General features: G+C 38.3%; 1 protein-coding gene across 11 annotated transcripts in view; it reads left to right on the top strand.

Moving 5' to 3' along the window:
• The window catches only part of NAV3 (neuron navigator 3), an 813,571-nt gene that overhangs the window by 641,940 nt on the left and 156,915 nt on the right, over positions 1-14,716 (top strand). For all 11 annotated transcript variants that reach the window (XM_074375364.1, XM_074375362.1, XM_045519434.2 and 8 more), the window contains one exon: positions 1,772-2,795. In XM_074375364.1, coding sequence (XP_074231465.1) covers positions 1,772-2,795 — 1,024 coding nt within the window. The remainder of the gene's footprint in view (positions 1-1,771; positions 2,796-14,716) is intronic.

The following is a 14,716-nucleotide window of genomic DNA, read 5'->3' as shown; positions in this document are numbered from 1 at the left end:
TACTATATTTTAATCCAGAGTGTATATGTACAGTCTTAACACTAATTTTCACCAGTTAAAATAAGGAATCATAGAAAGGTAGTGAGACTGAGAAGTCAATGTTGGTGTACCAACTTGTTTAAGAAAGCTTAATATATATATATATATATATATATAAAAAAAGAAAGCTTAATATAAAATACATTTGTCTATACTGTTATTGATAATATAAACTTCAAAATTCTATTGCATTATATTAGGCACACTTAAAAACAAAACTCACACAAATGTTTAACAATTCGACCTCTTTTCCTATCTCTAATTCTTTATTAACTTTTTTTGTCTGTAAATTTCTTCTTCTGAAAAATGGGTAAGACAGTTACTCTATACCAATTGGCTTAATTTCATATTGTTTATCATGCATTTTGATACCTTTGAAGAAAACATTTAAAAGTAAAAGCATTGTAGTTTTATATTTATGAAAAATAGAATTGTATAGGGTATATTTCCTGAATATTATGAAAGGATTTTTTTAATAAAATATTTCCTTTGGACATTTCATCAAAAATAGCTTTGCATTTATTTGTCAATACCTAGTATGTTAGCAGGAGCAATGTTGCCTCTTTTACGTAAATATTTAATTTAATCATTTATCACTCCATTTCTCAAAAAAAAGGATGAAAGAGGAAGGTATTTACGGTAGATGAAACTTAAGGTAAATAATATGACTGGAATTATAGTTCCCGAATGTTAACATTTATACTGAGACCTTTCCACTCCAAACTCAGTTATTTTTTTATTCCATACACTGTTATAAAATCTCTTTTTGTTTTAGTTTTTCATGCTTAAACATAAGACTTGTAATCAGGCATTAATCAGTGCTAAAACAGTTGTATAAAAATTCATATCATAGTGAGATTTCTGAGTGGAACGTAGGTAAACACTAGTGCGTTGTAAGTACTTATATGACAATAGTCCTAATTTTCTTATAGCCTCCAAAAAGTAACTTGATTTTTTATTAGAATTTAAAGTCTGTTGGGCTACCATTGTAGGCTGCAGGTGTGCTAGTTAAGAGCACAGCCTCTCAAATCAGTTCAAGTCCATGCTGAGTGACTTTGGACAGCTTATGTAAGTTCTTTTGCTTCTGTTTTATAAAATTATTTGTATAATTGGGATGATAATATTAACATATACCTTATAGGATTGTTATAAAAATCATATATATTACTATATATATGTATTTCTTAATAGATTTTTGATCCATATAACCATACCTTTGAATACTTATTTTATACAAGTAAAAATAAACATTATTAACAAAAAGCTAAATCATGATTCAAAAGCAGATTTAATCAGATAACAATAAGTCGGGCTCCTTGTAAGTTACAGCAATTTCTTAATATTGGTTTTATAAGGCCACGTGGAATATCTGTTTACTGCTGTGAGCTCCAGTAGTAGTTGGAAAAAATACAGAGAACTGTGTTGGTGAGGGATAGTGTTTTATTCATCTTTAGGCATCTGCGACCAGCAAAATTAATTTGGGTAAGACTAATTTTAGAATGGGGAAAAAAGTGTTGTTTTTTTCCCTAAAAATCAATGCCTCTCAGGCATGGAATGTCTGATATATGGTACACAGCCGCATCACAGAAATGATCGATGCCACATAGCATGTCAGCTTCCAGTTCAGAGGAGAGTCTTCTCTGGGCCTGTAGTTAGGTACACTCAGTTGTGTGATGTAAGTGATCAAAAACTAATCAGCCTTCAAACAATGTTTGTTTTTAACCACAACCAGATTCCTCCAAAGGACCTCAGCCATCTTCAGGTGTAAATGGTAGCATGCAGCCCCCCGGCGCGGCTGGGCAGCCCCCTGCCTCCGCCATCCCTTCTCCCAGCACCAGCAAGCCCTGGCGCAGCAAGTCCATGAACGCCAAGCACAGCGCCACCTCCACCATGCTGGCCGTGAAGCAGGCGAGCCCGGCCACCTCCCCCACACCGTCTGCAGACAGACTGAAGCCCGCTGCCTCAGAAGGGGTCAAAACAGCTCCCTCGGGACAGAAATCCATGCTTGAGAAATTCAAGCTGGTCAACGCCCGGACTGCTTTACGCCCCCCACAGTCTCCCAGTTCAGGACTCAGTGATGGTGGGAAGGAGGACGATGCCTTTTCTGAATCTGGTGAGATGGAAGGTTTTAACAGTGGTCTGAACAGCGGTGGCTCAACAAATAGCAGCCCCAAAGTGTCACCTAAATTAACCCCTCCAAAAGCTGGAAGCAAAAATCTCAGCAATAAAAAGTCTTTGCTACAGCCAAAGGAAAAAGAGGAAAAGGGCAGGGACAAAACTAAAGTGTGCACTGAAAAACCAGTCAAGGACGAGAGAGATCAGGTGATGGAGCCAGCTCCAAAAAAGGCCTCTAAAATTGCAAGCTTAATCCCAAAGGGCAGCAAGACGACCGCAGCCAAGAAGGAAAGCTTAATCCCATCCTCCAGTGGGATTCCGAAACCTGGCTCCAAGGTGCCCACGGCGAAGCAGACCATTTCCCCTGGCAGCGCAGCAAGCAAAGAGTCGGAAAAATTCAGGACTACCAAGGGAAGCCCTTCCCTGTCTTCACCTAAGCCCATCACCACTGAGAAAGCAAGCACATCCAATTGCCCTGCTCCTCTGGAAGGAAGGGAGGCCAGCCATGCTTCCCTGGCTGGTTCCTGTGCCGCGCCCGGGGCGCAAGGCAGTGCGCAGGGCGGAAATGGTGCTGTCCAACTCCCTCAACAGCAGCAGCACAGCCACCCCAACACCGCCACGGTGGCTCCCTTCATTTATAGGTAAGGCGGCCCCTGCACTTCCACAGCTGTACACACTGACTCTCAGGGAAGTTGCCGAGTCCTGTTTCACATGGGCATTTTGGAACAGAATTTCATTCTGAAGATAGAGATTTAGAATTGGGTTTTTTCAAGAGAAAGCCTCCTGTATCCTCCAACCTGCTAGTCCCCTCCCCCGCTTCCCCTCCCCCGCTTCCTTTCTCCCTTTCCTCCTCTCCTCCCCTTCTCCCCTTCCTTCCCCTCCCTTCCCCTCCCCTCCACCTAAGAACTAGAATCTGCCTTTGAAAGTTAACCTATTTATTGTCAAAGGCAAAATAGAACCCAGATGCCATGACTTTCTCCTGTGTCTATTACTCTCACTGCTACTACTGTCATGGTTATTGTTAGTCTTTTAAAATAATTCTCATTTTTATAGAGTTTAGAGATATTTTTGTTTTCACTCATGGGAGAAAGTGTACCATAATAGTAAAGAGGAAGAGCTCTGGAACCAGGCAGGTGTAGACTTAATGCCCATCTCTGCCATTTACTATCTATATGACTTTAGAGAAAGAACTTAATTATCTCTTAGTCTCATTATTTTCAGCTGTCAAATAGGAATAGTAGGATCAACCTTGCAGAGTTGGGAAGAATAACAGACATGATGCATATAAGATGCATACTCTATATTCTGGGATTTTGTGCATGTCTTTTAAATGTTATTTATAAGGCATTGCTTTCTCAACATCAAATTTATATTAATTTCCCATAGCATCATATGTTTCTAGGTGAAAATAATAATCTATATAATGATTATATTTATACCTTGTTAACTTTGTTTTTGCATATATTTATTTATATTTTACTTTTCACATATTAAAATATATACCATATGCTGTATTTTTAAATATATATTCTACTAGACAGTTACAAAGAGAACATTTTGCTTGTTGTTCTGGGGCAAGTGTTAATCAATCAGAAACGAATCAGTGTTGCTGTGTCTTCATTTTTATTCACTGTCCTTTCAGTGAGGAGATGGTTAGGGAGGAGGAATGTCTGCACTTTGGGCAAGTGTACGGTTTGACAACAGGAAAAATAGGATGTAGGACCTGCTGCAGTTAGGAAAAGGTCAAGTGTACGTGGTCCAAAAATTTATTAAATGTATGGTTTTTTAAGTAAAGAAAATCATTACAATGATTTATTTTCCCTCAATGAAAAAACCTAAGTGCTTTGTTTAAGTCCTTTTTTCTGGGGCTTTATATACTCATGCAAACAAATGTATAATTATTGTATTTCAGGTCTTGGGCTCCCTCATTTAAGTCTGCTATTCTGACTTAGTAGCAATAATTCATTTAAAGCCTTTGTATTTGGATCACATGGGAGTCTGCAGATATGTCTAACTCCAGAGACCCTCTCTGACAGAGGAGAAATTAAGATGTCAAAATCATAATCCACGTTTCAAAAGTATAAGAACAAATTATAAAGTTTAAAATATGTCATGTGCAGCATACTTGTGGATCTCAGATATATTCTGTAAAAAAAAATCAGTCATGTTGAATCACCACAGATGAATTTCACAGGAAAGTATAAATCTAAGCAGAAAGAATATATCCACTAGTTTACAAGTTTCTTTCTATAAGGAGCAACAAGCTTTTCTGTTTGTTTGTAATAATCTATCCAGTGGATACAGACTTAGTGATTTTCATTTGAAAGTGAGACCTTTGCTATTTAAAAGAGGAAACAGCACAGCTTAGAGGTTAAAATGTGGATCACTGTGTGACCTTGCCAAATTCCCCAGCCTCTTTGAGTTTCCATTTACCCTCTTTAAAATGAAAATTATATAAGTGATGTAACATAGCCAAGCAGCTAGGATTACTGGCCGCAGAGGCCGTTTGCTCTGCCATTGGTCAGAAACAGCACCTTGTGCTGTCAAGACAATGGCCCCAAGAGCCAGGTTACCTGGGTTAGAATCTCGATGATGCCGTTTATTAGTCATGTGACTTTGTATGTCTTTGAAGACTCTGAGCTTCCATTTTGTAATCTGTAAAATGGGGGTGCATATGACAGAAGCTTTCTCATAAGGCTATTTTGAAGATTAAGTGAATTCATATTTATTTAGGGCTTAGAACAGTACCTGAGACATAGTCATATCCTTCCCCTCATAGCCTTCCCCAAACTTCAGTTTCTAATTCTGTAAAGTGAGATAGAATAGCTACCTATTCAGTTGTTTTAAAGTTTAAATAAGGCAATCTTGTGAAAAGACTTTAATACAGAGCCAGATTCAGAGTAAATTGCTTATAAATGTCAGTAATTGTTTGTATTATTATCAGTAATATAAAGTATTTGAAAACAAGCAAAGCCATCTAATAAGATTTCACATCATCATCTGCACATGAGGCAAAGGTTGCTTGAGGTATTTTATAAATTCAGAATAATTTTATAAATGATAATATATATCCTCTCAAGGTAGAGTAGTCAATATTCAAGCTTTTTAGCTGTCAGTGAAAGATCTGTCATAGAGTCATGTCATTTGGCTTATGTGACCCCCAGTAGCCTTTCAACTCTGACCGCTTCAACATCATTTAAGAATTTTTCTTGCAAAATCCCTGACAGAGTTTTCTGGAGCTGCTAACCACTTGCTAAGATAATAGTAATAATTTACTATTTTATAATGGTATTTGTTGAGTACTTTAGTGCACATCTTTGTGTTGCAAGATTTAAGTTTAAATTCTCGCCATAAACCCATGAGAAAGGGATGTTACCCCATTTTGCAGAAATGAAGAAGCAGCGATTTCAAGTCAGAATCATGATAATCTCTTAAAGTCACGAGGCTTGTAGGAGTTAGCCTTGGAACTCATATATACCTGAGTCTGTAGTATGTCCTCCTTTGCTTGTCAGTTCGAATTTCTGTATGTATAGAAGTAAGAGGTATTGTTACCAGGAAAACTCTGGCTGGGAAACTGTCAGTAGCAAATTTACAGATATCTCAATCTGAACTCATTTATAATGGAAATGCTTAACTGCTTTTAAGTAGTATAAATTTAAAAGACATATATATGCATGTATAGGTGTAAACACATACGTTTGATATTTAAAGATAATTAGCCCCTCCATAATGGGAAGATGGATGACTGACAGTGATATTTTCCCCCTCTTCTTTACCCACTTCTGAGTGATGCTGGTGATTAATTATTCCTTCTGGGACCTTAATATATGTTTCATAATACTCTTTCTTGCAAATTGAATGTTCAGAGCCCTATAAATATAATGCTGAGTTCTGGAAGTTAATGAAATTCCTATTAGTCCTATTTCCTGTACAGTGCAAGGATATTCTCTGTAGAGTTTTTGTAACTCATTTATCACTGCCATGTGGTAAAAGGAATTTTGCATTTGGCGTATCTTTATCCATTTAACAAGTAGATAAAACTAAAATAAAAGGTGAAAACTCTAAGAAGATTTTGATGCAGTATAAGAAGTTCCCAACAATTAGACCTATCTGAATGGAATAGTCTGCCTTTGTAAGCATTCAGGTGACTACCAGAGATTTTTAAGAAGTGATGCAGTAACCAGTTGCCATAGTTCAAGTAAAGGGAAATCACCCAATTGTTTTCCTTTATGTACTTATCACTCATTCTGCAAATACTTTGTAATAAGAGTTACAAAGATTTTAAAAACTTCTCTGCTCTCTGGGAGCTTAGTTGATTGGTGATAGTGATAATAATTTACTCAAAAACTTTTGAAAATTATTGCTATTATGGAAGCGTGTGCAACAAATAATGTAGATGGGCTATTCCTGAGTCTTCCCGGAGGGCGGAGTCATCATAGAAGAGATGAGTCTTAAGGATGAGTTCGACTTTGTCAGGTGGGAGGAAGAATGTTATGGTATCATCCAAAATTGACATTCTATAATTTTACAATCCAAGCATGATGGAAAAAAATAGCAAGTGAATTATGAAGTGCTGTGCAAAAATGCTAGTAACTAAAACTGCTACAGAGACTAGAGGTTAGAATGCATGATTACTTAGGAAGAAAATTTGGGAAGAATCCATACTCTGTTCTTCTCTTTCAATCACTCCCTTCCAACCCATCTTATTTTCAGCTTGTTCTATTGGCTCTTCCTCCAAAACATACCCTCAGTTGGGCATTTCTTTCCATTTCCACCCTCCTTCCCCTGGTCCAAGACATGTCACCACCGATTTTCACCCAGTTTCTAGTAAGTCTTCCAGGATCCACTTTTGGCCCTTTGCAATAGCTTTCACACAGCAGAGACTCTAATCTAAAATTGTATATTGTATGTCATTTCAATTCATGAGACATGTATTTGATTAGACTTAAAAATAAAACTGAAGTACCTTGCCAAGCCCTACAGAGTCCCACATAATCTGGCCATCTATCTAGCTCCTAAGCTACACTCGTACCATTCTTCCCCTAGTGCAATGATCCCTGCCTTCATTCTATTTCTCAGCAGACTAACTTGTCCTGCATTTGGGACTTTGTCGTAAATGATCTCTCTGCCTGTAACTGGCACTCCTCCAGATCAGAGCAGGATCCTTCTCATCACATCTCTGCTTGCGTGCTGCTGCTTCACACCAGCTATCTCCAACCACCTAGTCCAAAGGAACACTCACTCCTAGTGCCTCTTGCCAGAATTATACCCCATTGTCATCTTGTATTTTATTCATAGAGTTGAGCACCATCCACTGTTTTTTGTTTCCTGATTAACAAGTGTGATTTCAGCCACCTCCAACTGTAGCATAAACTCTCTTTCTTATTAAGTAGCATAACTGCCCAGGACAGAGTCTACCCACAGTAGGCACCAAATAAAGTTTATTGTGTGAAACACCATTATCGTGGGTTAGACTCACCTGCTATAGGAGAATAGAAAAGGTGCCAAAATGTACAACAGAATCAGAAAAATTCTGAAGTCTTTTAGTTCCTATAAATGGTAGGGTTTCACTGAACTATAAACAGTTTTACAATGTTTACAGAATCAAACTGTATCTTCTCTCCAGGACATTCATTCACTTATTTTTTTTTTCTTCTTTCAACTACCTGCTAAATACCTTTACTGCACAAAGCATCAGGGTTAGAGTGAAATATCACACATCACATGTGTTATTTTCCTTCCACTGTCCACAATGTAATGGGCAAGAGACTGACTGAAACATAAGTACAGAATGAAGCAGGAAACGTGAATCCCACCGGCAGTGAACCAGATTTGGTGCACTCAGACTTCAAAAAATGGAAAATTACTGCTAGCTGTTGGAATCAGAGAAAGTGGCACTTAAGCTGTGTTCTGAGAGAGAAGTGGGATTTGGGCATGCAGAGATGAGAGGGACGGGAAAGGAAATGGGATACTAAAGGAACCACATTAACAAGGTAAACACTAGCTATGTAGGGTAGTTGGCAAATAGATCAGTTTTCCTGGAAAATGAAGACTGATTGGAGCCTGATTGTAGTAGAAATTGTTGAATGTCAAAAAATTGGACTTCGTGTGTGTGTGCGCACACACTCTAGCACTTGAATACGTGTGTGTGCAGTGCAGTCTGGAAAATGACTGTCTTCGTTGTGCAAATGGATTGTTAGTGGGAGAGGTCGGGGTAGGATAATAACCGTATTCAATGACTAGATGAAGGAGAAATTTACTGACTTTCAGAGTTAACTTTGTTAAGACTTGAATTAGAGGTCCTGATAATAGGAAGACAAGAAAGAGGAAGAAGAGGGGCATAGTTAAGAAGAAAAAGTCTACTTGTCATTGTTCGTCTTATTCCTTGGTGTCTACCCTTAATGCTGTATTCTTTGGTTTTCCTTGCCTGGCGTTCAAAAAGTGTTAAGTTAGCTCCTTTGGACCTTCAAAGCTGCCTCCCCTCTTCCCATGTGTCATTTTTTCTTCCATTGCTTTTATGCTTATTATTTTACAGCTATACTCCTTATACTTGCAAAGATACGTGAAGTAAAGGAGTAACGTAATTAATGGAGGAGGAAAGAAAGACCTGCACATTTTCTTTAAACCTCAGTCTTTTTAAAAGCCTCCTGTAAATTTCAAAATAGCTATTAACCAAATTCATAACTTGCCATTTTGAGGTCTCTATGCTCTTTGTTATTTTCTGACCATTTGTAGTAAATGCCAAAAAAAAAAACCCAAAAAAAAACAAAAAACCAGTGCATTGGGTACAAAGCAAACATCTAAAACAAAGAGAGCAGAATCAGGGATGTGGGCATTTCACAAAAGGGGAAAAAAAGAAAGAAAAAACCCAATCTTTAGATAAGGGAAAACATTGTTAAACAGAGAAGAAAATCATCATGCTTCTTACGCCCGTTAATTAAATATAAGTGGACACCCTCTATAGACACTTGATTTGTAAAATTAGGTCAAGAAAGTCTGAATTTAGAGGCTTCCCTTCATTTGTTATAATATGATGTGTCTTATACAACAGTATCAAGGGTTCTCAGGAAAGATTTTTGCGGTGACAAGTTTTTGTGAGATCTCAGATTTGCCTAGAAAGTGACAGAAAATGGATACTTAAATATACTATGTTCTGAAAGGCAAAGGATGCAGAACATTAGTTTTGAAAACGCTTACTCACGCTGTTTTAAGTTTGGTTTATTTGTTGAACCAGCAGATTGAGTAGGAGGAGCTGTGAGTTTACGAAGATTGAAATGTAGAGCATATAACCATCATGCAGATAAAGCTTTCCTAAGCCCTGCAGCTATTCCTACAGATTGCACTGCGATTGGGGTTTTATGTAAACTGGGGATAACTGATCATCAGCACAAACTAAAGCTTATTGAATGCTTGCCTTGCAAGCTTGTCTTTGGCTAAGTTTGATATATACATCTGTGCGACGAGTAGGAGTTTAACCTCCGTCACACAGCAGTGTTTTTCAGATGGAATACGGAGCTCCTGCTGGAGAAGGATCTGTTGTGTAGAATACCGCTATGACTTGGCAATCTCTCCACAGAGAAGCTTGATAAAGTACCCCTTATAAATTTAGCTTCCTAGGTTCAGTGCCAACCTTGCCCAACCAAACCACTACTGTTTCTCTTTTCTATATTCTATCTCCTCTTGGGAAAAAACACAAAACTTACAGAAAATTTGCAAGAATCACACCAAGAACTCCCATATACATTTCACTCACAGCACCCAGAGACCTAGTCAAGTTTCATGAATTGTCCCAGAGATACCACTTTTTTTTTCTCCAATTCAGGATGAACGTTGTACCCAGTTGTCATGCCTTCCTAATATCCCTCCATCTGGAACTGGTCTGTAGTCTTCCCTTGACTTCCATGGCATTGATGTGTTGAAGGCAGGTATTTCATAGAATGTTTCTTAATTTGGATTTGTCTGATATTTTCTCATGGTTAGAGCCGTATTACGTATTTTTGGTCTAGAATGTCACAGAAATGATGCTGTGTTTTTCTGTTGCATTCGTATCAGGTATCAGTGATATTGATACTTCCCATTTCGGTGCTATTGAATTTGATCCCTTGACTGGGATGATGTTTGCCACAATTCTCTCAAGTTACTTTGCCCCATTTATATTTCACAAGTATTTTTTATGGGAAGATCCTTTAAGACTCTGTAAAAATTCTATTTCTTGATCTACTTTCATCCATAAGTTTTAGCATCCACTGAGTTTCTTGACTAAATTCATAATTTACTCCAATGGATATCAAGTGATTCCTAATTACATCATTTCTTCTGCATTTTTGTCTTGCCATTTAACTTTAAGAAAAAGGTATCCCTTCTTATTTTTCTCTCCACCTCCGTTTCTCTCTCCCCTTTCTCTTAAAATTGTGTGGACTAATGGATTCCTATTCCTGTCAATGGATTATAATCTATCAATATGACTATTTATTTCAATGTCTAAATGTTTCCAGATTTGGCTACTGCAATCCCCTTTAAGCTGCCTACTGCTGCATTATTCTTTGAGAACTTTGTTTCTTTTTGGCTCAGGGTGATCTAGGGATCATCTTGTACTCTTACTTACTGCCTTGGCTTCAGCTTTTATCTAAGGTGGCCTGGTTTCTTTTGTGAAGAGTAATATGTAGAAACCAGATCTCATTGCTCCTAGGATTCCTAAATGATGACATATATGTAGGTGTACACACACACACAGATATCTCAGTATCAATGAGATGTCTATGATTGATTGATAGGTAGATAGATAGATAGATAGAGGAAAAAGATAAAAAGGATTAGGTAGATAGAGATATGGATATACATATAACCACAACCATGAATTCACAACACCTCCATTTCCAAATCAACACAAACATTATTCTTGCTTTGTCCCTTCCATACTTGCACCTTCTTTTGTCAACTGAGAAACCTGACTCCCATTATCCTCAACATATTTTTTATTTGCTCAACTCCTCCCCACACACACACACACATACGAATCTAACATGTCTCCCACCCCCCTGGGCTACTCTTTACTCTGACCAATTCCTGGCCTTGACCCTGGCTGTCACCTTTCTGCCTTCCTTCCCACCAAGAAGGAGAGAGCTGGTTTTGGAAAGATACTTGTTCCTCTTTCTTTTATTTGGGGTTTATAAAGCAGGAACTCCAAAACCATTAGTTAGTGTTGCTGACTCAAAGCAGTTCTATTTGTGCCCACATTTGTGACTAGCATATCCATTTTAAAATGAATTCACATGTGGATATATTTTTAATATAAATCAACATGCAGCGCCATATTTATGAAATTGGAAATCTGAAGATCAATAGTATTTAGATTTATTGCTTATTTCCTTTAAATGGCATGTGTAATAGCTTCTTTTTCTTAAGAGTAAAAATTTAAGCCAGGGAAGAGTACAATTAAGGTTAGACCATTGGGTTTTTCTCACATTCAAATACTATTATCAACTTAGTGACTAAGCTGTCTGTCAACTAAGGAGATGTCACATGCATTGAGATACTCAGTGTCCAGGGACATTTGGATGGAGTTGAACTGTAGGGTAGTGGTTAATAGAACACTGTTTAAAAACTGCCAGCTTAGGTATGTGTTAAGTCTTTCTCAGCTTGTTACCCATAGTTCTGGAGTCTGCAAAGTCCAAGATCAAAGCACCAGAAGATTTGGTGTCTAGTGAGAGCCTCCTAGCTGGTTCCTGGAAGACCATCTTCTCACTCTGTCCTCTCATGGCAGAAGGGTGGAGGGAGCTCTCTGAGGTCTCTTTTGGAATGACCCTAATTCCATGCATGAGGAGTCCATTGTCATGACCTAATCACCTCCCAAAGGCTCCACCTCCTACTGCCATCACCCTGGGGGTTAGGTTTCAACACATGAACTTGGGAGGAAACAGACGTTCAGTCCGTGGCAACAAGATCATTGTGAAGTTTGAATCATATGCCCTAGTTAAAACACAAGGCATAGTACTTAGCACAGAGTACATGCATAGGAACAGGAAATAGCTTTTATTGAAATCTAGACCTTTAACGTCTAGGATTCTTAGTGGCAGACATCAGCACTGAATGTCTGGCTTATTAGAACTCTACGTAAATTAAATGGTGTTTTTGCAATGCCCTATGTTACAGTTTCAGCAAGTGCTTGAGACATGTTGCTCCTGTTGTAAATGCACAGTAAGATAGTCTGTGCAGGATTGTGTCTTCTAAATATTTTGGAGGAACGTCATGATACCCATTTTTCCCTTTCCCCGTTAATATGAAGGGAACGGGCCATCACTGTATGTGGGAACAGTGAATGATGCCACCACAGCATGGACCTTTTGATTAGAGAACGCTGTTCATTCTGACGTCTTCTGAAATTGTTTTATGAATCAACCTCGAAACCTTTTATTTTACTGGGATGAAGCTTGCACAGAAATAAAGGACATGGTGAGAGTCTTCAGAGATTTAACTGAACTTCTTTGATCATGTGTATAAAAGCTAAATCTTTCCCAGTTAGTTTTGATTGCTCCTCTAGAGACTGGAGTTAAAATCTGATTCCCCTTTAACAGAAAGGGAGGTGGAAATCCTGGAGAAATGGATGGCTTGTAATATAGAGAGAGCAGGGGATCTGGACCCGTTTACATATGACTACAAACCAAAGATGATTTCTAAGGTCTTTTTATAATTATTTAAAGTTTAACTTCTCCATGTTCCTTCCCTTGATCAAACTGTTTCCCTGTTATTGTTAATGTGGGTAACTCACAGGGGATACTGTGGAACATGCACCAAAGAACTTGAAAATACGGTGTAAATAAGATGTCTCTTGTGACTTAGACTAAGAAAAAAAAAAAGAGCAAATCATTGAAGAAGCTTCGCGTTACCCACTTTTGAACCTGAAAGACCAACTATTCAAATCTAGCTTTGTTGTACTTTACTTTCAAAGAAAGTGCTTGAAAATACACTCTGGGCACATTAACTAGTCTTACACTTTCTTGAATATGGTCCTGTTTATGACGTGACCTACATATGTCTTGTTTTATACCAATCACAGTTGGTAGGATGTTTATGGAATGCTTCAGGTAGAGTCTCCGACCTCCATCCCTAACAACAGCCCATTTCCAGGACGTAGGTTAAAATGGGATTTATTTGTAGGTGATTTTCTGACTGCATTTAAAGTGTGTTCTAAAATCAAGAACTACGGGCTCAGAGGTAAAGCTCTAATTCTAAAAAAAGTTATTTTTTGTATTGAAAACAAAAAAAAAGCAAATCAGCCAGAAATGTGCAACTGCCACCTTAACAAATGAAATGAAACAAAGACTTCTAAGAGAGGTTTGAATACTTTTTATCAAAGAGTGAAGACTTAGCCAGTGGACTTGAGTGCCAGGGCTCGTGCACTGAGGAAGACAGACATACGCTGAGGAATACTTCTTAAAATCTATGTATTTGGAGCAAAGACAAAACTACTCCCAGCAAACATTCTGAGTATTCTTTTGCCCCATAGAGATTGTCCTAGAGGGAGACACTCTGTATCTAAATGCCTTTCCAGACCTTTAGTAATCATAACACTTGAGCTCACAATTATTTTGCAAGGAACGTATTTTTCTTTGCTTTTACACAGAAGCAAATTTAGGTTCAGAGAAACTAAGCACCTTAGCCGGGTCATGTGAGCTAATAACTGTTTAGTGAGAGAGCTGAGTTTTACAGCCAGACCCAGTGAATGCACCATTATACCATACTTCCTTCCGTATGCTTTCTCTGCCAGTGACACTATTTTATGATCACTACTGACAGGATTTATTCATTCAGTTATCAAATATTTGCTGAGTGCAGCATGCATGCTAGACACGGGGTTAGGCGCTGGGGTGAAATGGTGGGCTTAAACATGGGGGATAGACTCTAGTTTGAGAGGTAAACATTCATCAAATAATGACACAAATTTCACACTACAAGGGTGGGAAGTGCTGTCAAGATAAGTACAGGGAGAGATAAGTATTTGTAACTTGGGACTTCAGCTGAAAATTAGGGTTGGTTCTTTAAGAAAGAGTCACTTGAGCTGAGACTTAAAGGGAAAGATTTAATTGGATGATGTGGAAAGGAAAATGTTCAAGGGCAAAGGCCCTGTTGAGGCAGGGAGCTGTAGGAAGTGCGTAAGACTCTTGGGACCACAGGAGAGAGGAATAAGGAGAGTCCTGTGCAAGAACGTACTGGAGAGGCACAGAGGTCAGAACACGCAAAGCCTCCAAGCCCCCCTTAAAGTTTCACCCGGGGGCACCATGAGTGAGGATCAGGGTTGTGGAGAAAAATGTCACAAATTCAGTTCTGTACATGATGGGTTTAATTATCTCTGTGATAACCAGGAAATAATACCAATTAGGCAGTTATGATTCACATGTGGAATTCGAGAACAGTTCTGGGTTAGAGTTTGAATTTGGAATTCATGTGCGGACAGGTTATCATTAATACAGTGGGTGTATTTGAGATCATCTAGAGAGACCATACAGACTGAAGAAGTTTAGGATGTTGCTTTGAGGAGCCCCCAACTGTTGCCCTCTCTATC

Source organism: Camelus bactrianus, chromosome 12 (assembly GCF_048773025.1).
Source record: "Camelus bactrianus isolate YW-2024 breed Bactrian camel chromosome 12, ASM4877302v1, whole genome shotgun sequence".
Lineage (NCBI taxonomy): Eukaryota > Metazoa > Chordata > Mammalia > Artiodactyla > Camelidae > Camelus > Camelus bactrianus.
The sequence above is the reverse complement of the archived record's forward strand: the minus strand, read 5'-3'. Positions and strand labels throughout refer to the sequence as shown.